The following is a 23,720-nucleotide window of genomic DNA, read 5'->3' as shown; positions in this document are numbered from 1 at the left end:
CAAGAATTGTATCCGTTGAAATTTTTAGTGCGAGTAACAAAACTTCGAGCAGGAAGATCACAACATATTAAATCTAAAACAACAAACTTAGTACCAAATTCTGTAACCATGCCATTGTAGGACAAACGTTTTAGTTCATCGACCATATCCCTCAGAAACAAATTACTACATTTAGGTTTTTCTTTTCCCCAATAAAGACCTATTATGAATAAATTAGGTTTATATTTAGAATAACGAGCATAACCAAGAATGGGCCAAAATGTGCTTGAAGAACTTTTGGTGAGTGGTAAGCCATCAACTCCCACAACTAAATCAATTTTTTCTTCAAAACAACTTAAATCATAAAGAGATTTTAAACCATTTTCAATACCAAAATGGTAATATAAACCAGAATGAATAGTTTGAATTTCACAAGATTGATTTTCCTTATTTGTTTTCAAAACTGTTCTCGAATCTATAGGAAAATGTTTGAAACAACTATGTTCTTTTAATATTTTTAATAAACTAGAAAAAGATTCGGATGTAATTGAATAATTCACGGTCCATTTTTTTAAAGAATTTAAGATGGATTGTTCTTCATCAAATATGTCAAGCATATTACTTTCACAACAAATAGATTCACTGGCATCAGAATCAGAAGTGATTGAAAAAGAATCATATACAAATTCATTTTTGTCTGTAGCATCAAGCGATTTATTTAAAATGTTCGATTCTGCAGTTATAAGATCATTATTAGAAGTGGCAGAACTTGGCATAACAAGGATTTCTTGAGATATACAATTTGGTTGTGGATCAAATTTAGGCTGGCTATCAATTAAAAAATTTACTGTTTCAACTTCTTCTAAAAATCTTCTACGTTTAGTAGATTTACTAACATTATGATTATACATAGTTATATTTTGTTTAACTATAAAAATAAAAATAACCAATATTATTTTTCTTATTATTACCTACACAAAAATGTAATTAAATACCAGTGCCTACTTAATTTGTGCGACAATAATATAGGGATACTTACAAACAATACAAAATAATTAATTAATTTAATACGTTACCAATACAAATAATAATTCGTCACTATTGTCAATTGTCATGCACTATGCAGTATCGCCGTCTCGGATGGTGCTCACATAGACGCGCAACGCTAGGAAATGAATTATCGGCAAATGTCAACGGTCGTCGGTCAACAATGTGTAGGGTGTTCTGGTGGGGATATGCTTCTAGAATAATCACGGCAATCTAATTATGGGTATTTCCAAGTTTCCGACAATTCATAAAAGTAAAAACAACAACCGTACTCCATGTTACGTGATTGCAGCGCTTTGGCATTACCAACTATATTATTATAATGCGTTGTGTATTGATAGTATTCGAGTATTTACTATATTTAATCAGTGGCGGTTTGTGAGTGGCTCGGCTAAAATGTTGTGGTAAATAATACTCAAAATGTGAATTTCTTGGTTCACTAATAGCAGCACATATTTCGTTAATAATTTTTAACGTATTTATGATTTTATTTGAGAAAAAATCCTTCTTCATTTCACTTTAATATGAATTATTATTTATATATTATTGTACCTATATCATTCTCCGGACATTCCGTGTTTATCATCAAAAATATCGATAAACCGCAATAAAAAAAAATGCACGAAATAATTAGTACGTAAACGAACACCGGTATTTCAGCGTATTTCCAATTCATGTCAGAGAGGTTTAACGTCGTCTCTGATTTTGTACTTGTGTACAAAAATGTCAAAAATTACACACACACACACACGCGCGCGTATGTACACGACTGGTTAATTAAATAGAATTACGCATGTGCAATGATCATCGTGAGGCTCGTTTTTTATCGCCTTTGTGTACTAAAAATAAATCTAGTATTATAGTCTGCCCGACACCCGGCGACTGCGGCACGTTAAACTGTTCAAGTGTTCAACAACAAAATAAATAATCAGTTGTTATTATTTCAAATATGTATTAAAAAAATACAACCAAAACTTTCATTGTATTTAATAATTATTATAATATTATAATGTTAATAATATAATTATACAGATATTGCTTGTCACATAAAATTTGCATCACTGATTTCGAATAACACACTATTGTACATCAGCAATATGGTCAAACGCCAGTGAATTTTTAAATTAGAAATCGCCAGCTATATTTAGTTTCAAAACGTACTATCTACTTTGATAAGTATAATATATTTCATATGTTTTATTATTGTGTTGTTCAGTATTCTCAGACTTCATCGATAACTATAATAAATATAGATATATAATATATTATACACACCGCCGTTACTAGGGTTTTTCATATATAATAATGCTGTTAGTTATTAACTTCATACTGTACAATCAATCTCCAACCAAAATTTTCTTAAAACAAACACAAAATCTTGTCCTTTTAAGCAAAAAACCAGAAAATAATTTTCCATAACTGCCTGAATAGGATAAAATATCATCAATACAGAGAAAAATCTTTTTTTGATTATAAATTAAACGTTTTTTCAGAAAATTGAATGAACATGAATATTGTACACTTTGTAACTATTATAAATTTCTCGTATATAATAGCTATAGTATATACTATAAATCAGTGGCGGCTTTGGGGGTGAGGCAAGTGAGGCGCCGCCTCACCTAAAATTTTGTAGCAAATAATACGCTAAAAGTATATTTCTTGACAATAACATTTCGCTAATAATTTTTAACATTTTTATGATTTTATTTGAAAAAAATTCTTCTTTACGAATTTTAATAATATGAATTATCATTTATTTTATTATAGTATAATATTATTTCGTGTTTATTACCAAAAAATAGCAATAAACCGATAAGAAATGCACGAAATAATAATTACGTAAGCCAACGCTCATATTTCAGCCGGCGGAAATATTCCGATGACGTCAGAGAGGCGACGTTGAACGTCGCCTCAGAATTGTAACTTGTGTACATTAATTACACACACATGCGAATGTACGCGAATGCGCGCGACTGTTAAATAAGCTGAATAGCGCATGCGCAATGATCTTAGTGAGGCGACTTTTTCATCGCCTCTGTTACTAAAAATAGATAGTTAGCCCGCAATCATGTCTGCGGCACGTTCAATAATAACATAATATAGATATTATTGCATAATCATAAACCGATAAACCGTTATTATTGTCACAGCGCCTAATGAAACCAATTTCATTATTAGTTTATTTTATTAGTTTAAATCTCGATCGTGTCGTCAGCAGTCGTCGCTCGTGTCGTGCTTTTTTGTTTAAATTCGTTTAAATTTTATTTGTGCTTTTCATTTAACATTTAACACTATGAATATGAATCCAGTGACAGACGAAGTTGTTATATTATTAGAGACGCCATTTCGACGTTGGAAGTCTAATAATAAAAATGATTTAATAAAGGTAGGTAGGCCTATGCCGGCTTTGTCAGTTTTGACTCCTGACAAAAAATTAAGCAAGGTATTCTGTAGATCATTTAATTTAAATTTTTATAAATAACACTCATGGTTATGTGGAAGTCATTTTTTGCTAATATAACTGGTATGGCTGCTTATTTTCACAATTCCACCTCACGTACTAATGTTGTAGATAATATTGTAGGTAAACGAATTCCTCAATTCGTTCAAACTAGATGGTCTTCACGTTCAAAAATTTTACATACAGTAGTTAATGAGTGGTCAGGGTTTATAAATGTTTTTGATTCTATAAGCAATGATCCAAAATCTTCATCTGAATCTATTTGTGGTGCTATAGGTCATTTAAAAAATTTAAAAACTTTTGAATTTGCTTTTTTAGCACTCATATTTAGTAATATATTTATATATACTGACAATTTATTTAACGTTCTTCAAAATAAGTCATTTGATATAGAATTTTGCTTAAGAAAAATAAATATAACATGTGAGCTTATAAATAAAAAAAGAAATGAGTGAATTTTTAAAATTATTTAATCAAGCTATTACTCTTACAAAACCTCCAAAAGCTACAAGAAATGAATCTAACAATCAATCAAATTTTAAAATATTATTTTATGAAATAATTGATAATATTCTAATGCAATTAAATACTAGATTTCAAGACACAAATAAATTACTTTTTTTACAGTTAGCTGATGTAACTAAATTTAAAGAATATTCTTGTAAATTTCCAGAAAATGCTTTAAATAATTTGAAATTAACTTATTCTAATATATTTTGTGATATAATTAAATTAAAAGTTGAATTGGAGGTTTTGTATAGTGATGTAAAATATCAAAATTTATTACATATTTATGACATGGTTAAAATTATTGAACAAGATACATTGAAAGACATTTTACCTGAAGTTTATAAGTTATTTATTCTTATTTTGACCATACCATCAACTAGTGTATCAAATGAAAGAAGTTTCTCTTGCCTCAAAAGAATTAAAACCTATTCTCGAAATAGTATTTCACAAATTCGTTTAAGTTCCCTCGCTATACTATCAATTGAAAAGTCCTTGGTCTATCAACTTAAAGAGACAGAATCATTTTATGATAATATTATAAACATATATGCTAATCAAAAAGATAGGAGTATAAATTTAACATACAAAACATAATAGTTTAATATAGTTTTATTTAATTCATAGTTTCAGAACTTTGCATACTTAAAAAGTCTTTTTCAAGACTAGGTAGTAGGTAGGTATAATGTATACTTAAAAAAGTCCTTTTCAGGACTACCAAGTTTTAAAATGTTCACTTTATTATATTATTTACTATACGAAACAAGTATCTTATTATAGTTATAATTATTTTTATATTTTTAAATTCCATTATTATGAAGTTTAATTTTTGTTATGAAGAGGGGGGGTGATACATAAGTCGCCTCACCAAAAAAATACCCCCAAAGCCGCCACTGATTATGAATAAATAATAATATTGTAAACATCATAATATTTCAAATCAAATCATCGTGGCAAATAGTTTTCAGTATATTTAAATTTAATCATAATATTATGTGTAAAGGTTTAGCTACCAACAAAATAAAAAAATGTATATGCATACACAGTATAATAATGTAATATTTTTTATTATAAAAACAATGGTGTGTGTATTCTCACAACAGTGTATTGTAATATACTCATGTAATAACAACTATAAAAATTATATGTATCCATGTATACAACCGTATCCGTTGAATTATTTTAAATCTTAAAACAAATAATATAATTACAATATTTTATTATTCCCAAAATACACTCAGGTCAAGTTCTGTTTTGGTTAGCAAAACCTATATATATATTTAATATAAAAGAATAATAACATTTACAAATTGAAATTAAAGTGACATACTTATATTGTAAAAGAACAATTATAATATATAATTTTTAATAAAATAATAATATAAATAATATAACATTGGAAAAAAAAGTGAAAAAAAATGCAAAAAATGACTCGCAGTATTAATCAAAGCGCCGCCGGGAACGTCGCCGGGGCGGGTTCGAACTCGTTACACCTGCCTAAATCCTATCCTATCTTAACGCCTAATCCTATCGACTACAGTTTGAGTTGTAAACCGATGTCAAATCTCGAGCACTTAAGCCGTTTCCGAACCGTCACCGAATTCGCGTTATACGTCGTTTTACTCGTTTAATTCGTATTTCATTACACATACACACACACACACACACACATTCTCGTTAATTTTCTTTAAAATATATTTGTAGATATCTGAAATATCCGTTCGATGTGTATTTTATTCATTATTTATATTTATTATATTATTATATATACGTATTAAACGACTTTTTTCTCACGCCCAATCGCTAATATATCGCCAATATAAAATATCGTAAATCACGCGAACACGGGAAAACTCGGAAAACGCTATAAAATCCGTATAAAAGTGAAATATATAATAATAATAATAGTAATAGTATAGTTGTCCAACATATTTTTGATAACCGACCGGACGCGATAACGGCGACCGGAGCGCATTCTTTTTTCCGTTTTAGGAACTGCGGCGAGTACAGCAAGCGCCCTCAAGTGGGTTTCGGGCGAAACGTCACGCGTTTTATAATATAAGACTAGCTGCCCGTGTGCCTCGGTGTGAGTGTGCCTCGGTGTGAGTGTGCCTCGGTGTGAGTGTGCCTCGCTGTGAGTGTGCATCGCTGTGAGTGTGCCTCGCTGTGAGTGTGCCTCGCTTTGAGTGAAACTCGCTGTAAGTGAATACCCTAGGACGGATGGAAGAGCTTGAAAGCGGAAAGTTTTCAAAAAAAAGAAAGATTTGGCGGTAATAAGTCCGCGGTGTTGGTACCACTGATTAGTAATACTGCGAGTCTTCTATCGGGATGATGATAAGTCGTCGATTGTTTGGCGGTATTCTTTCGAATGTGAAAAGTTTTTGAAAGTCGAGATTGAGACGTAGACTTTTGAGTGTCTAGCTATCAGCCCTCTACCGGTGTAAATCGATAACCGGCCGCGGAATCCGCCTACGGCGGATTGTCTGACCTCCTGGCGTCGAAAGCAGGAAAAAATGTTATAGTCGAATGTCGTCTTTTGAGCGTTGAATAATCAGTAATCACTCGTGAAAATAAATTTATATGCAACTACTATGCCTACCAGGTAGGCAATCCGACTGCGTCGGATCGCGGACCCCGTCGGCGCAATAAGTGAAATCAAAATGTTGTATGAACTCAACTTTCAAAAAGCTTTAAGGAAAACCAAACCAGCTAGGTTTGTCGACGCACGGGTGAAAATTATATGTATTGAATATTGAGTGTAACACGCTACGACAATGGTATTAATTGATGAGTAATTCACAATAATACAAACTTTACAAATGGATAACCACACATTTATCGTATTTGTGTTTTAAAAATAAAAAAAATAATCGTGCAAAGTAAAAGTTTTTTAAGTTATGATGATGTTGACTTTTTAATGTCTAGTTATCAGTCATCACTGGTGTAAATCAGTTTATGTATAATAAAGCCACCTATGTAGGCAATCTGATCGTGACCATTACAACATATACCTAATGTGTATTTAAAAATTTAATATTAAATACTAACATCAGCCAATACACTTATTAATATTATAATATATTATTATTAAATATAATACACGTGATTAAATTTGCAATGTATTGTGTTAAAAAAATTAAATATTACATAAAATTGCATGTATTTTATTAGGTATATATATTTTATAAAACATTAGAAATATAATTAATTTAATTATTTTATGTTTATTATATTACATAATTGGTGTAACAACAATTTGTGTACAGATGAGGAGAGTATGAGTTTTACATGTATAATATACTTATAACATACATATTATGTTTGTAACGTTTAAGTCCAACAGAACAACGTCAATGTACAATTATTGTGATAAAAAAAATTGTTATACATTATAATAAGTAAAAGCTTTGCATACAATAGGTAGTCTAATAAAAATAAGACATATTGTTATGATATATACTTGTACATTATGAATAAATTGAAAGCAATAACACCTTGTATTGTTGTACAGATAAATCAATACATGGTGTATATATAAAAACAAAAACAAAGTACAAACAATTTCATGGTGATTAGATGACAGATATTATGTTAAATATATATATACTAAAAAAAAAATATACACTATTAATTACAATAGTTGAATTGGTATTGCACATATTTAATTGAATGGTATGTTACAAACAAATTGACAATTACAAAATTACAGATATCTTACAGGTACATGATAAAAAAAAAAACAAAAATAGGTATACACTTTAAAAATGTTAAGTAATGTGTTCGACTATTAGTTACGAATCCGCTTTGAAGCAGATTCGCATCCAGAGAGAACCACGTGGAGGTTGTCGAACTATCTCTCCTCAGTGAACAGTCGGGAGCAGCTACACGACTGTAGAAATAACCCAACTGTCCATGAAGTACCTAAAAATGTACGGATCCCTAAGGATTAGGTACTTCAAGTGGCCAACGCCCGGTGGATCTTAAGACCCATGATGTGGCCAACGCCCGGTGGACCATAAGACCCATGATCGGTATACAACAACAATGTTGTATATATATAAACAATTTTGTAGTCTCCGGTTATAAAGTCTCAAAAAACAAAATATATCAGAATTTTTTATTGAAATTAAACAATGGTAATAGCGAATGGCAATTAGGAATAGTAAATCTGATATCATTTTTGTTGTGAACAATTTCACCGTTGCCTAAATACCAGTTACCCCGTTGGTAGTACTTCCCTGTACACAACGTTCTTTGTGACAAACCGCCCATTGCCATCATCGTACATGCCGACTCTGACAGATTGAGCGTTCCTCACTCTCGAAAATGCAACATACAGTTGCCCGTGTGTGAACACGGGCACCGACAGAAGCAATCCAACTCGGTCAAACGTCTGTCCTTGCGACTTGATGATTGTCATAGCAAACGATAACCTTACTGGGAATTGAACCCGCCTCATTTCGAAAGGCACGTCGTCTCCACTACCCGAAGTCATGGGTATCGCTGGTATGACGACGTCCTCCTGTGCATCAACATTACCAGACAAAACTCTAGCCTTAAAGTTGTGTCGCCGGAGCTCGGTGACCACTAACCTTGTACCGTTACACAGTGTTCGCTTAGGATCGAGATTTCTTAGCAACATGACTACAGCACCTACCCTGAGTGTCAATCTGAACGGCGGCAGGCCGTTAAGTTCTAGTGAGTTTAGGAACTCGGTGGGGTAATTTGCTACCTCGTCGGGATCGTCCATCACCACAGAGTCTACGCCCGTGTACGTTCTTTCAGCGCCCTCGATGCGTTGGAGCACCTTGCGATTGATTTGCCTGCATTCCTCGTTCCTAGGACACAGAATGATTTTCCGAGCGAAATCGTCGACGTTAGCCAACGACATGTGCTGCGGGTAAACAAAATCAATTAAATCAGCAACGTCACATACCATTTCCCGAGGGATTTCGACGGTGTCCGGGACACCGTCGACCGTCGGCAGTTGGCCGCTGCCGAGCCGGAGCAACCAATCCGCGAAGACCGCGTCGTTGCCGGCGCGCATGTTTCGCGTCAGTTCAAACTTCTCCGAGTTTTGCCACAGGGAGTTGTGTTTGATAGACGACATGACGACGGCACTCCTGTTTCCCCTGCGGACTACGGGCAGTATCTGCCTGAAGTCGCCCGCGAACAGGACCGGTTTACCGCCGAACGGCGATTCCGAGCTCATGACGTCCTTGAGCAAGCGATCGACCACCGTGAGTTGCGGTCCCGGTGACATGGGCGCTTCGTCCCAGACGATCAGTGCCGCGTCACGTATCCTCTGAGCGCGTTCGGACTGCATGGTGATGGTAGACGTGTCCTCGTCCAAAAGGGTACCGAACGGCAGCCCGAACGTCGAGTGCACAGTCATACCACCGTCCATGAGCGACGCCGCGATCCCAGTGTACGCCACGCACAACACCGACAGCCCTCGGTTGCGAAGCGCCCAAATGAGGCATCCGTAGAGCGTCGTCTTTCCAGTGCCACCGGGTCCGTCGACGTAGAACACCTTTTGGACGTCCCGGTTGTCGTCGACGGCCGCCATCACCCGATCGTACACCGTACGCTGTTCGTCGTTCATGTCCACCACTTGTTGCGCCCACCGCAACGCCACGTCTATTGCCACGAACAGTTGGTCGTCCTGTTCGGGTTCCAATAAACCGACGTCCGGGTTTGGCAACCCGTAGTCGCCGAGCGTTTTTCCGTGTGCACGAAGTAGGTCTCCAATGGCGTCAAGACTTGTCGCTCTGGCACGGTCCAAGTCTTGGAAACGCCGATTGAAGTCTTCCATCATGCTGGCCTCGTTGGCTTGGAACAAGGCCAGCGGTTCCGCTGGATGGCACATCACCAATATCGTCACGAAGAGATACCGGAGCTGTCGGGGAGTGTCTAACGCCGCAGACTCTTCCATGCATACCAGCCATGCGCGGTCGGACTCCAAGAGTCCCAACGCTATGGCGGCAGCCCCGTAGCTCTCGTGCACCACCCCGTCGACTGTCCTCATGTCCCGGAAAGACTGCGAGCCTCTCCGGTGCAAAAGTAACAGTCGCAGGTGGAACCGGTCACGGTCGAGTGGGTTGACGACGTACATCCGAGCCAACGTTTCGTTGGTCATCCGTCTTTGTCGCCGCACCCACCTTCTCTGTGCCTGATGCCACGTGTAGTGCACCGGTATCTCGTGATAGAGGTACTGCCTTGCCTCCACGTTGTTTGTGTTGAGCGTGAAGAACTCTGTCAATTTTGTACGACGTTGGTCATCGTTCTGTACTCGCTGTTGGGCTTGTCCAGGAGCAAAGTAGACGGTCTGTCGGTCTTCCAAGTGCACTGGAAGTCTAACGATCGTGTGACTTCTCTTGTGCATTTCATACGAAAACAACCGCCAGATCCCTTCTGGCGGACTTACGTATCGTGAATTGATGAAACTGAAAAAAAATAACATATAATAAACAATATAGTAACAAAGCTGCACAGTCATAATGCGATACATCAATTGATATTAAGTTAATTACATACATAATATATATTTAATATATTAATATATTAATATAATAATTGCATATATGTAACAAATAATATATCTTATTAATAGATGTAATGCTATAAGGGTTTGGCGAGCATAACGTTTAAATAATTAATAATTTGTTTTATGCTTAGATTAGATATATTATTTTTCATTATTAATCATTAGTGCTATCATTGTGCATGTGATACTACCAAGCACATGAATAAAATAAAATTAGTCATTAAAAAAAAAAAAAAAAAAAAAAGTATATAGTTAATAAAAAGTATATTATTATAACATGAAAAAGTGTATAGTGGTATAGTGTTTAAAGTATGTGATTGATATATTGTTATATTGTGAATTTTATTTATTTTTATTATCATTTTATAATAATTTAATTTAATTTAATAATAATATAAAATTAACAGTTGTAAACAATTAAAATTCAGTTATAGGTTATTACTATAACAAATGACAACTGTTAACTATGTCTGCGCCATTCGAATGAATTAAAAATAATTAACTCAATTAAAACCATCGTCAATTGTGAGCTGGGGGTTAATAATTTGTTTTCGGATAGTAACAATATAGACAAAACCATACTTGACACTAAAAGAATGAAGTTTATGTATATATATATATACATGTACACTAATGTATGGTCAAGTATTATATTATATAGTAATAGTAATTAAACATCACACAGATATGAGTTTGAAATAAATTAAAACAGTAGTAATACTAAGTTAATAAAAAAATGTTTTAAGTATGCATGTGTTTGAAATGTGTATAAAAGTGCATTTTATTAGTTTGTGCAACGCCATACCAATTTGAATTTAACAATTATCAACTATACCTGAGCCATTCGAATAACTACAATTGTATATCAAATTGAACTGAAGCTTTGATGAAAACCATTGATCGATGGTGAATTGGAGTTTAATGATTTTTATGTTATGTTTCAACAACAATTAGTTTGAGATAATGAGATAAAGCATGGCCAAGTATAGTTGAAAATACAATTAAAACTGCTGGAGTATTATATAATGTATTTACAGCGTGTTGTAAGTAAACAATGATTTCCATAGTCAAAAAGCATTACAATTAACCAAATGAATGCAGTTCTTACGACAAACATTTTAGTGTATGGTTCATCGAGTGTTATTAATGTATAATATATAGCAAAGACTTAGTATATGAAAATAATTAATTTGAATCTGCTTACTTTAATATCTCATCGCCGTCCCAAACTTCCATAGTAGCCGCATCATGGCCTTTGTACACATATTTATACAAATACATGACACTCTTAATCGTAGAGCACACCTCAACGTTGATGTGTGCATCGTATTTGGCCAGTAGGTACGGATTGTGGGGGACCACAAATTCATTGCCCACCTCTCGTCGTCTGACCAAGGCCACAGATCCATTGTTCGGTCGGCGGTACGTCGGGTACCCGTTGTTTGAGGCGTAGACGGTTTCTTCGCTGTATTCTTTTGGATACTTCTTTGAACAACTGTTGTCCACCATGCACGGGCTGTTAGGGTTTAGTTGCCCACACGGCCCGTGAATCATGTGTAATGTCACACAGTCAAACAGGCGCCTGTCGGTTGCCGGGTCCGGCAAGGAAGCGCACACAACATTGTCCACATCCTCGGCGGTATGCAACTTGCTGTCCTCGCCGAGGATGACCAATATGTGCGCGTGCGGCAGTCCACGTTTCTGAAACTCAACAGTGTATACATAAGCGTCTACATTACCAAACACACGATTTACTATTATGTCCCGCATGAGGGCCTTGAGTTTGGCGTGGAACACCCGGGCTATGAGATCGGGTCTGTCGTTTGGAGCAGACCATCTTCCGACGTACTGTGTGATTTCTGGCCACCTAGGATTGCACGTAAAAGTTATAAACAGATCAGGTTTACCGTACTTACGCACAATAGTCATCGCGTCGTGATAACATCCTTTCATGTAACGTGGACTCCCGACGAACGTCGACGGTAGAATGACTCTACGGCCGACAGCCATCGGGTTGGCCTCGTCCAAGTGATGCTGTTGGTTGACGTGGTCCACCAGCCCTTGATAAGCGTCAGCGAGGAGCGCTTGCTGATTTCTACGGGCGTAGTTGAGATTGTTCGATTCCATCCGAACATACTGGTCGCACACGTACTGCTGCAATAAAAAACCACCACCGTGTATTAAACTTATGCCTCCGTGATCAGTATCGTTGTTTCCTGTATATCGAATTGCCATACGATAACACACAAACTCCCGGATAGTGTTCCGACTGCGAACTTGGTTGTTGCGGTTACCCTCTTGCATCACGTTGAAGTGCCATCCGCTCTCCCCGTGCGGGAAGAACAGAGGGTACAACATGGGATCTGCGTGACATGAGCCCGCGGGTATGGTTTGCATCCGATGTCGGGGGTCAACGGGATTCCTGTCAAAAATTACCAGATTTAGGTCGTCCGTCGTCACCAACGAACACGGCCGCAACTTCGTTTGCGGTCGGTCGCTGGTATCGTCGCTGGTCCCTGGCTGCATCTGTAACAAAATGCATACTTACCGACCTCGGTCCAATCAAATCAGGGTTGGCATTGGCTCTTTCTTGTTCCTCCAACCACAACCTGCTCATGTTCCTGTAAACACATTTATACTTATAATATTCACATTGCAAAAAGATGCAAAAAGACCAGCAAGTGGGATAATAAAAATAAATATAATGCATATAATCAGTAGTCTATATGTTATTTAGTTTATCCGGAAGTACCGTGGTTTTGTTTTTTTGTTATAGTGTAATGTATATTGTATAAAATAATAAATTAAAATATTATTACCTTTATGCATTAAGAACCGACCGTGTGTATAGACAAAAAAAAAAGCAATGTGTGCAATCATAAAATTTAAGTTTAAGCACAGCGTTTAATAACTACAAAAGTGTATGTGTATGAGTTTAGTGGTTGTCTCACCTAAAAGCCTGAGCGTACGGGTTGATCTCCCGAAGCATTTGGTCCAGGTCTGCAAGCAAACCTGCCAAAAGACGGTCTGCGACATCCTGTTGTCGCATTCGGGACTGGTTGGCCTCGGCGGAGTTGACAAAGTACAACTCACAGTAGCTCGGTGGCCTGTGTTCGTTGCCGACGACGTCATTGTTGACCCTGCGGTACACTTGTCCGTGGACAGTGTACACGCTTGGTCCCCGACCCGGCAACCGTCTGGGGTTGAGGTCGCTGGAGAACGCTGCGAACGCCAGTGAGTTGTTGTACCGGCGAGTCTCCCTTCGAAAGTTGGTACCTTCCTGTGAATCATCAATCAACAAATTAGTTAAACGCACAGGTGCTGGCAGCAGAACGCGCTGTCCTGTGGCGGTCACTTGACCGTTGTTACAGCACGTGGAGAAGTGACCTCTAGCTGCGCGCTCGCAGTGGAAGTGACGGGCGTTGCATTCTCGGCAAACCGCGTCCAAAGCACCTATGTTGTGTTGGTCCGGGAGTGGGTGTTGAACACCTGCCGGACGGTCTCTCATTGGCAAACGTTCTGCCGCCACAGGAACACCCAGTGGAATCGGCTCGAACTGCAATGTGTGAATAATAAAATTTTAATGGTTCTTATAATATGCTTTTTATTTTATCAATATGATGAAATATTTATTCACTGACCTCTTCGTCGACGTCCGGAGGTAAATGGTCGAAGATGTCTGCGAATTCAAGTTCTGCCCGCGCGTCGGCCGGCAGAACATCAACGACTATGACGTCATCCATCTGGAACTCGACAACTTCCACATTGTCGTCTTCAATCTGGACTTCGACAACTTCCACATTGTCGTCTTCAATCTGGACTTCGACAACTTCCACATTGTCGTCTTCCATCTGGACTTCGACAACTTCCACATTGTCATCTTCCACCTGGACCTCGACAATTTCCACATTGTCCTCGACGATTTGCACTTCATTGAAATCCATTTGGACCTCAACGATTTCCGCGCCGCCTTGTTCATCGGCGTTGTCAATTTCTTCGTGAACTGCTTGTTCACCGTCAGGTGCCTCATGCTGCTGTTCGACTGCCTATAAAATCATAGATGATCAGTTTAAATGAATAGTAGTAGTATAGTAGTATATATATATATAGTGATATAAAATTATAAAAATATGAGCACTTAATGATTAGGGTCAAAATGTAGAACAGCATCACACATGTTTTGAAACAACAATTTAATAGTTTATATGTATTTGCACTGCATAATGTAAATTAATGTTTAAACATTTACCAGTATTGAAAAAAAATAATACAAATCTCAAAATAACTATTTGTAACTAATACATTAAAAATAAAACTTAAATAATTTAACAACTAAAATAAATATTGTTAATAAGATAGGTTAGTTCTTAATAAATTGGTAATGTATTGTATTGAGTATATATCTCAATTTTTTAATTTTCCCATAAATAACAGAACATAATGAGTACCATCAGTTAAACATACAGACATAAATAGAAATATATTTAATATTTTTATTTTATTTGTATATAAAAATTAATTAAATACAATAAATTAATTAAGCTATAGGTATAAGTGAACCTAAAAAAGAAACTATAAATATATATATAATAGATATATTTTAATACACAAACCTTCCATTCCCTGTACACAATGATATGCTTTTTTATTTATAAATAGGGTAAAAAAGAAGTGTATGCAAGTAAAAACGTTTATGTTTGGCGTAGTAAATATTTGGTTTTTAAAAAAAAGATATTTATAGTATATATTATTATAATATATAAATTTGTCAACAATTGTCAAGTGTGGTGTTGATAGAACCATAAGTGTAATATATAAAAGTTATATATATATTATTATAATGAGTGTATAAATAAGAGTATAAGTCAAGTTGTAGTGAATAAAATTCAAGATGTAGATATAAAAAAAATATATATAAATAAATTCACATAACAATGTTCAAATGGTTATGTTGTTACACATTTTTACTTATACTCGTGATGGAACTGACATCGACAGTGAGATAAGTTAGTTATTGAGAAACGGTATACTTTGTCAAGTTTAGTGTAATTTAGTGAACAGAAAAAGAAAAAGAAGATGTTATATACACATGTTAATGATATGTAACATGTAAGTGAACATATTCATGTTTGGTGCAGTGAAATGTTTGATTAAAAATTATATTATAATCTATTGTACCTACATTGTATTATTATGGAGGTGTGTGTGTGTGTGTGTGTGTGTGTGTGTGAAGAGATATACCATACAATTAAAACTAAAATTGTATTTCATAATAAACTTACTATTGACGGCACGGCTGTTCTGATTAAACGGCGTCGATTGGCCCCTGGGAAGAAGTCGACGTGTGGAATGAAATGCCTCGAACAGAGCACAGAGTGTGGACGAACAGCAAAACCGTTGGTCTCCACAAATTGCACCCACAGACGTCTACGTGCGGCGTCCGTAGGAAATCTAAAGAGAAAAATGTAGCAATATAATAATGGTACATACAAATGTGCTTAGTGCAATGAAATTGTGAATACTTGTGTGTTGAAACTCCAATAGCTCCATCAACGTTTCCACACATAACGCAGTGTCTGACCATTGTGATAAAACTAAAAAGTATATATAATATATTATATTGTTAAAAACATATTTAATTTAGTAATTAGCATAATAACATTAGCAAACCGAATATATTAAAAAACAAATTATTTACAAACACACTATATCAAAATAATGATTGTTATCAGCGGAGATGATACTATAACAGTTATTGCGCGTTATTATCGGAAATACGTTAATAGTATTATTCGAATAATAATTTACAAAATGCATTTAAGTTAAGTTCATACGAAATAATAGTATGGAAAATATGCTCATCACAACGGAACTGCGTATAATGCTAATACCTACCGTTAACGGAATGCAATGTTTTCGTTAACCGTAACATTGAAATACTTTATAACTGCGCGCCGATAATCTCGCGTTATTGATGTACGCAAACAGGTGCAAAGGTGTGTCACCGGAGCCGTGTATGCGTTCATTTGCTTACAAAATGACATAACCTATGAGAGTTGAACGATTCGTTATTATTATGTTTTCATACATTGTGTATGAAGAAGACGCGACCAACGAAAATGTTAATAATAATAATAATAATAATAATAATAGTTGAAAGTAATTTATATCGCACTCGTTAAAAAACCATAAACCTAAACAAACGGCTTGTTTACACACGTGGGCGCGGGCCTACGCCCAGTTATGGAAGGAAAATAAAATGTTGTACTCACCGGTCTCCTGCAAAGTCCCAGTTATATGAAAAAAAAAAGTGAACGAATAGGTAATAAGAACTGGAGAAATTATAATTATAATTATAATAAGAAATAATAAATAAGTAAGTGTAATAATAATAATGAGTATAAATGTGCAAGTGAAACGAACAAAAACAAAAAAAAAAATGCTACGACAACTGTATTGCACGGATGTTAAACGTAGCCTGCAGAATTCGGCAAACGGCTCGACCGTTGACGCTTCCTTCCACCCCACCACCACCGCGTTGTACGTCACGCCATCCAAAGACCTGCAATAATACAGTAAACACGTTAACCGACGTTCAAACACGGTATCGCTCATAAAGTCATAACCAACATTTTATATATATATCTAATATAATATAATATAAGGCGGGTATAATATGTATACGAAATAACAGACATCGTCGTAAAGTGAAATCGGGAAAGCCGTTCATTTCCAATTGTCACACCGAAGACGTAAGTACATGATATTTAATTATATTTGCTAATTGTTGAGTTAGAGTATATTATGGTGACCACATGTACTGCAGTTTTTCATAAGAAAGTATTTTTTTTTTCATTTTTATTTTATGGTTCGAGCTAAAAATGCATAATATACTGTAAGATCGTAGTTGGGCTAAATAATTAAAATACTTATATTCGAATGAAAAATTATTTAAATAATCAATTCTAATAGGTATGTAGGAAAATTATTAAAATATGTTTGTACATCTGGTCACCGCGTTACGTTATATATATATTATTATATATATTATATATATATATATGAAAAAAAAGAACGATGCGTGTGTCTTAATTAATTATAATTTATTTCAGCATGGACAACTTGAACATCGGTTCTATAAACAATTGCCCGGGTTTGCGGGTGAATTACTACGGTAATTCAAACCCGTCGGTAATCCCCGCAAACCCGCGGCCAAAACAGGCCGTACGCCGTAAGTTTATCGAAATTTAAGCCGCAGACCTCATTATGATAATTCTATATAATTTTTCTATTTCAGGTTGCTTCAACTGCAACGGCTACGGTCACATTGCGCGGAAATGTGAGTATTTTATATATTTATAATTATTATATATATATATATATACGAGGTGTGATCAAAAAATACCCGGACTGTGTTAATAATATTTATATCAATTAAGATGACGAAATTCCGATAATGTCATTCGATAAAGTAACTTCTAACGATAATTTGAACGTTGGTTTGAAATCGATAACAATATTTATTTTTATTTTATGTTATTTATACAAAAACATGCTTCAGTCGTGTGGCGAATTTCGTAATGGAAGGAATAGAAGAACAACGTGTGTGCGTAAAATTTTGTTTTAAATTAGGAAAAAGTTCGAGTGAAACTTTTAAACTTTTGCAGCAAGCTTTTGGAGATGATGTTCTGTCTCGGACAACATGTTTTGAGTGGTTAAAACGATTTAAGGAAGGTAGAACATCCGTCAAGGATAACGAACGACCTGGTAGACCATCGACCAGTAAAACAAATGAAACTGTTGCTCGTGTTCGTGAAATTATTCGAAATAATCGTCGATTAACTATCAGAGAAGTAGCAGAAGACGTCGGAATATCTTATGGTTCGTGCCAAGAAATATTAACAAAAGAATTGGGCATGAGCCGAATCGCAGCCAAATTTGTTCCTCGCCTCTTAACCGATGAACAAAAACAAAACCGAAAGACCATCGCTCAAGAACTTTTTGAAAGAACAGAAAGTGACCAAGACTTTTAAAAAAATATTATAACAGGTGATGAAACTTGGATTTACGGGTATGATGTTGAAACCAAGCGTCAATCTTCACAGTGGAAGTCAGCAAATTCTCCTAGACCAAAAAAAGCAAGGCAAGTGAGATCAAACGTGAAAGCGATGTTAATCACATTTTTTGATTTTCGTGGTATAGTTCATCGTGAATGGGTACCTCAAGGACAAACAGTAAATCAGCATTATTATTTAGAAGTCATGAAAAGATTACGAGAAAATGTTAGGAAAAAAAGGCCAGACAGTTGGAAAAGTGGTTCTTGGATGTTGCATCACGATAACGCTCCGGCTCACAGCTCATTACTCATTCGTCAGTTCTTAGCAAAAAATCAGACTCCAGTAGTTCCACAACCACCATACTCACCCGACCTGGCTCCGTGCGACTTTTTTTTGTTTCCAAAATTAAAATCAACGCTCAAAGGACGTCGTTTTCAAACAATTGATGACATTAAACAAAATACGGAAATCGATCTTAAGGACATTCCAATTAGTGCCTACCAGGAATGTTTTCAGAAGTGGAAAAGAAGATGGCAGCGGTGTATTGCTTCACAGGGAGATTATTTTGAAGGTGATAATGTGTATTTAGAATAATATTGTCTTAATAAAGTTTTATTTGAAAAATCCGGGTATTTTTTGATCACACCTCGTATATATTAAATTTCACTTGCCCCGTGTGCTTTTCGTGAGCAGTATATTATTCCATTGTATATTCGTGTTACAGGCAAAAAATCGAAAAAAAAATTTAAGCGGCCTGCAGCGGCGGGGATAGGCTCCAGTGATGAGAGGCCGGAGCGGGTGGCCCCGGGTGCGGCGGAGAACCCGGAATGTACCGCGGAAACCCCGGGAACATCCGAGGTGGCGGCGGAGGCCCCGGGTGCGGCAGCGGAGGCGGCCGAAAAAAAAAATGTAAGTAATATCATTTATGTTTAAAATTATTTTACTATATTATTGTAATTAATGTATTTAATTCTTTTTTTTACAGCAAAAACAATAAATTTTAAATTTTCTTTTATAATATTTTTTTAAATTATTTTATATATTTTATACACACACACACACACACACACACACACACACACACACACACACACACACACGCACAAATATATATTTATACGATTTCCCACTTATTTATTGTGGACGTATATTAAATTAAATGTATATTGTTAAACGTAACGTGTTTTTAAATATTTTATTATTATGTATATATTGTACATTTTTGTTTTTGCATATATATATTAATATATTTATTATTACAATACATCAGTTTTGTTATTATACTCTATATGTATATATTTGTCCTCGATATTTTCAATATATTATAAGGTGTTTGCTGTAGTGCAGGTATTATTGGTTTTATATTATCTGCAACAGGCTTAACTATAACGTACAAAAAAACGATTCGTTGGACTCTCGACGATGGCAATAAGTACACGGGTAAAATAAAATCGTATACGTAAAACTATATTTATTATTAAGTTATAATAATTCAACGATCTATGACGGAAAAAAAAAATGTCGAAATTTTAAAATATAAAATCGCGTAAAAAAAAATCGAAAAAAAAATGCAAAAAACGACTGGCAGTGTTAATTCGTTAATATTATATATTATTATTAAATATAATACACGCGATTAAATTTGCAACGTATCGTGTTAAAAAAATTAAATATTACATACAATCCCAAGTATTTTATTAGGTAGATATTATATAAAACATTAGAAATATAATTTATTTAATTATTTAATGTTTATTACACAATCGGTGTAACAATGATTTGTGTACAGATGAGGAGAGTATGAGTTTTACACATATAATACACTTATAACATATCACGTTTGTAACGTTTAAGTCCACCAGAACATTGTCGACGTACAATTATTATGATAAAAAAAAAAAAATATAAGTAATATCATTTATGTTTAAAATTATTTTACTATTATTGTAATGTATTCGATTCTTTTTTTTTTAATAATTTTAATTATATTTGATACCTACTCACATTTTTTTTCATAGTACATACACAAACACACGCACAAATATATTTATACGATTTCCCACTTATATATCGTGGACGTATATCAAATTATATGTATATAGTTAAACCTATTAATATCGTTAAACGTGACGTGTTTTTAAATATTTTATTATTATGTATGTATAACAGACTTAACTATAACGTACAAAAAACGAAATACGTGTGATATATAATAAAGTCGTAGGAAATTTACCGACGAATAAACCTTCCGTCATATCGGTACACCGCTATCGACAGATCACTGGACTCTCGACGACGGCAATGAGTACACGCGTAAAATAAAATCGTACGTAAAACCGATATAATGAGGTTATTTATTATTAAGTCATAATAATTCAACGATCTACGACGGAAAAAAAAAATGTCGAAATTTTAAAATATAAAATCGCGTAATAAAAAAAAATCGAAAAAAAGTGCAAAAAATGTGGGCGGCCGTGTGAATCAAAGCACCGCCGGAAATACCGCCGGAGCGGGATTCGTTCTCGTTACACCTGCCTAATCCTACATCCTATCCTAACGCCTAAACCTATCGACTACAGTCCGAGTTGAAGACCGACGTCGAATCTCGAGCACTTGAGCCGTTTCCGAGCCGCGACGAATCGGGCGTCTAGCACCGTTTTACCCACGAAATCCGTACGATTCGACTCTAAACGCGTTTTTTTATTTCTTCGCCCACGACGTCCGTCGAGACATCGTAATTTTTTTAATCACATTTAGCGTAATATATATAAAACATGATTTATTATTCAAAAAAATAACTCAAAGGCCGTGAAATCGTATTCGGGAGATCGGTCAACGCGATCGCGACCCGGAGAAAACAAACGCGTGAAAAGAGAGCACACCGAAGACGCGAAAAACACGTCGAGACCGCACGAACAGCTACTCAAAAGTCGAAATTTTCGGAAAAAAAAAAAATGATAGGTATTAAAATATCGCGGGAGCACGATACCGGACGGCGGTGATAAGAGCGGGCTTCAGGAGTCGCGCGAAGCCGTCGTCGATAACGGCGGAAGGGCGATAAGAATCGTAATTTTCCGATTGGCTCTCCGCTAAAGTACCGGCAGCGCTCAAGAGGACAAAAGAAGAACCGCTTCACGTTTTATTATATTAGACTAGCTGCCCGTGTGCCTCGGTGTGAGTGTGCCTCGCTGTGAGTGTGCCTCGCTTTGAGTGAAACTCGCTGTAAGTGAATACCCTAGGACGGACGGAAGAGCTTGAAAGCGGAAAGTTTTCAAAAAAAGAAAGATTTGGCGGTAATAAGTCCGCGGTGTTGGTACCACTGATTAGTAATACTGCGAGTCTTCTATCGGGATGATGATAAGTGGTCGATTGTTTGGCGGTATTCTTTCGAATGTGAAAAGTTTTTGAAAGTCGAGATTGAGACGTAGACTTTTGAGTGTCTAGCTATCAGCCCTCTACCGGTGTAAATCGATAACCGGCCGCGGAATCCGCCTACGGCGAATTGTCTGACCTCCTGGCGTCGAAAGCAGGAAAAAATGTTATAGTCGAATGTCGTCTTTTGAGCGTCGAATAATCAGTAATCACTCGTGAAAATAAATTTATATGCAACTACTATGCCTACCAGGTAGGCAATCCGACTGCGTCGGATCGCGGACCCCGTCGGCGCAATAAGTGAAATCAAAACGTTGTACGAACTCAACTTTCAAAAAGCTTTAAGGAAAACCAAACCAGCCAGGTAGGCGATCCGCCTACGTCGGATCGCAGACAATGTCGGCGCAATCAGTGAAATAAGAACTTTTCTCTAACCCCCGTTTCGATTCCCTCGGAAGTCGAAAGTAGAGTGTCGATTTGTTCGTAAGAAAGTCAAAGTACTTTTAGTGATCAGCAATCAACGGTGAAAATCAGTTTATGTATAATAAAGCCTATGTAGGCAATCTGATCGCGACCATTACAGCATAATATACCTAATGGGTATTTAAAAATGAAATATTAAATACTAACATTAGCCAATACACTCGTTAATATTATATATTATTATTAAATATAATACACGCGATTAAATTTGCAACGTATCGTGTTAAAAAAATTAAATATTACATACAATCCCACGTATTTTATTAGGTAGATATTATATAAAACATTAGAAATATGATTTATTTAATTATTTAATGTTTATTACATAATCGGTGTAACAATAATTTGTGTACAGATGAGGAGAGTATGAGTTTTACACATATAATACACTTATAACATATCACGTTTGTAACGTTTAAGTCCACCAGAACATCGTCGATGTACAATTATTATGATAAAAAAAAAAAAATATAAGTAACATCATTTATGTTTAAAATTATTTTACCATTATTGTAATGTATTCGATTCTTTTTTTTTTAATAATTTTAATTATATTTGATACCTACTCACATTTTTTTTCATAGTACATACACAAACACACGCACAAATATATTTATACGATTTCCCACTTATATATTGTGGACGTATATGAAATTATATGTATATAGTTAAACCTATTAATATCGTTAAACGTGACGTGTTTTTAAATATTTTATTATTATGTATGTATAACAGACTTAACTATAACGTACAAAAAACGAAATACGTGTGATATATAATAAAGTCGTAGGAAATTTACCGTCGAATAAACCTTCCGTCATATCAGTACACCGCTATCGACAGATCACTGGACTCTCGACGACGGCAATGAGCACACGCGTAAAATAAAATCGTACGTAAAACCGATATAATGAGGTTATTTATTATTAAGTCATAATAATTCAACGATCTACGACGGAAAAAAAAAATGTCGAAATTTTAAGATATAAAATCGCGTGATAAAAAAAATCGAAAAAAAGTGCAATAAATGTGGGCGGCCGTGTCAATCAAAGCGCCGCCGGAAATTCCGCCGGAGCGGGATTCGTTCTCGTCATACCTGCCTAATCTTGTATCCTATCCTAACGCCTAAACCTATCGACTACAGTTCGAGTTGAACACCGACGTCGAATCTCGAGCACTTGAGCCGTTTCCGAGCCGCGACGAATCGGGCGTCTAGCACCGTTTTACCCACGAAATCCGTACGATTCGACTCTAAACGCGTTTTTTT

At 35.5% G+C, this 23,720-nt stretch overlaps 4 protein-coding genes across 4 annotated transcripts; 1 reads left to right on the top strand and 3 right to left on the bottom strand.

Annotated features, from left to right (window-relative positions):
* Nucleotides 1–8,210: 8,210 nt before the first annotated feature.
* Nucleotides 8,211–9,257, bottom strand: LOC132925839 (ATP-dependent DNA helicase PIF1-like). The gene has a single exon (XM_060990199.1). It carries the CDS (start codon nucleotides 9,255–9,257, stop codon nucleotides 8,211–8,213), a length of 1,047 nt encoding a protein of 348 aa, XP_060846182.1.
* A 2,422-nt stretch (nucleotides 9,258–11,679) lies between these two features.
* Nucleotides 11,680–12,352, bottom strand: LOC132927781 (uncharacterized). The gene has a single exon (XM_060992372.1). It carries the CDS (start codon nucleotides 12,309–12,311, stop codon nucleotides 11,742–11,744), a length of 570 nt encoding a protein of 189 aa, XP_060848355.1. The 5' UTR covers nucleotides 12,312–12,352; the 3' UTR covers nucleotides 11,680–11,741.
* Nucleotides 12,344–16,125, bottom strand: LOC132925838 (uncharacterized). Its single transcript, XM_060990198.1, is given in 7 exon segments — nucleotides 12,344–12,408; nucleotides 12,458–12,984; nucleotides 12,986–13,162; nucleotides 13,493–14,097; nucleotides 14,183–14,587; nucleotides 15,824–15,992; nucleotides 16,064–16,125. Coding segments are annotated over 7 exon segments (2,010 nt in total).
* A 1,996-nt stretch (nucleotides 16,126–18,121) lies between these two features.
* LOC132925837 (protein GVQW3-like) lies at nucleotides 18,122–18,574 on the top strand. The gene has a single exon (XM_060990197.1). It carries the CDS (start codon nucleotides 18,122–18,124, stop codon nucleotides 18,572–18,574), a length of 453 nt encoding a protein of 150 aa, XP_060846180.1.
* Nucleotides 18,575–23,720: the final 5,146 nt, after the last annotated feature.

Source organism: Rhopalosiphum padi, chromosome 3 (genome assembly GCF_020882245.1).
Source record: "Rhopalosiphum padi isolate XX-2018 chromosome 3, ASM2088224v1, whole genome shotgun sequence".
NCBI classification, from domain to species: Eukaryota; Metazoa; Arthropoda; class Insecta; order Hemiptera; family Aphididae; genus Rhopalosiphum; species Rhopalosiphum padi.
The sequence above is the reverse complement of the archived record's forward strand: the minus strand, read 5'-3'. Positions and strand labels throughout refer to the sequence as shown.

Bases quoted from the DNA above. Each gene is read 5' to 3' on its own strand.
- LOC132927781 (XM_060992372.1), bottom strand. From the start codon at position 12,311: ATGCGGGACATAATAGTAAATCGTGTGTTTGGTAATGTAGACGCTTAT.
- LOC132925839 (XM_060990199.1), bottom strand. From the start codon at position 9,257: ATGTCACCGGGACCGCAACTCACGGTGGTCGATCGCTTGCTCAAGGAC.
- LOC132925837 (XM_060990197.1), top strand. From the start codon at position 18,122: ATGGAAGGAATAGAAGAACAACGTGTGTGCGTAAAATTTTGTTTTAAA.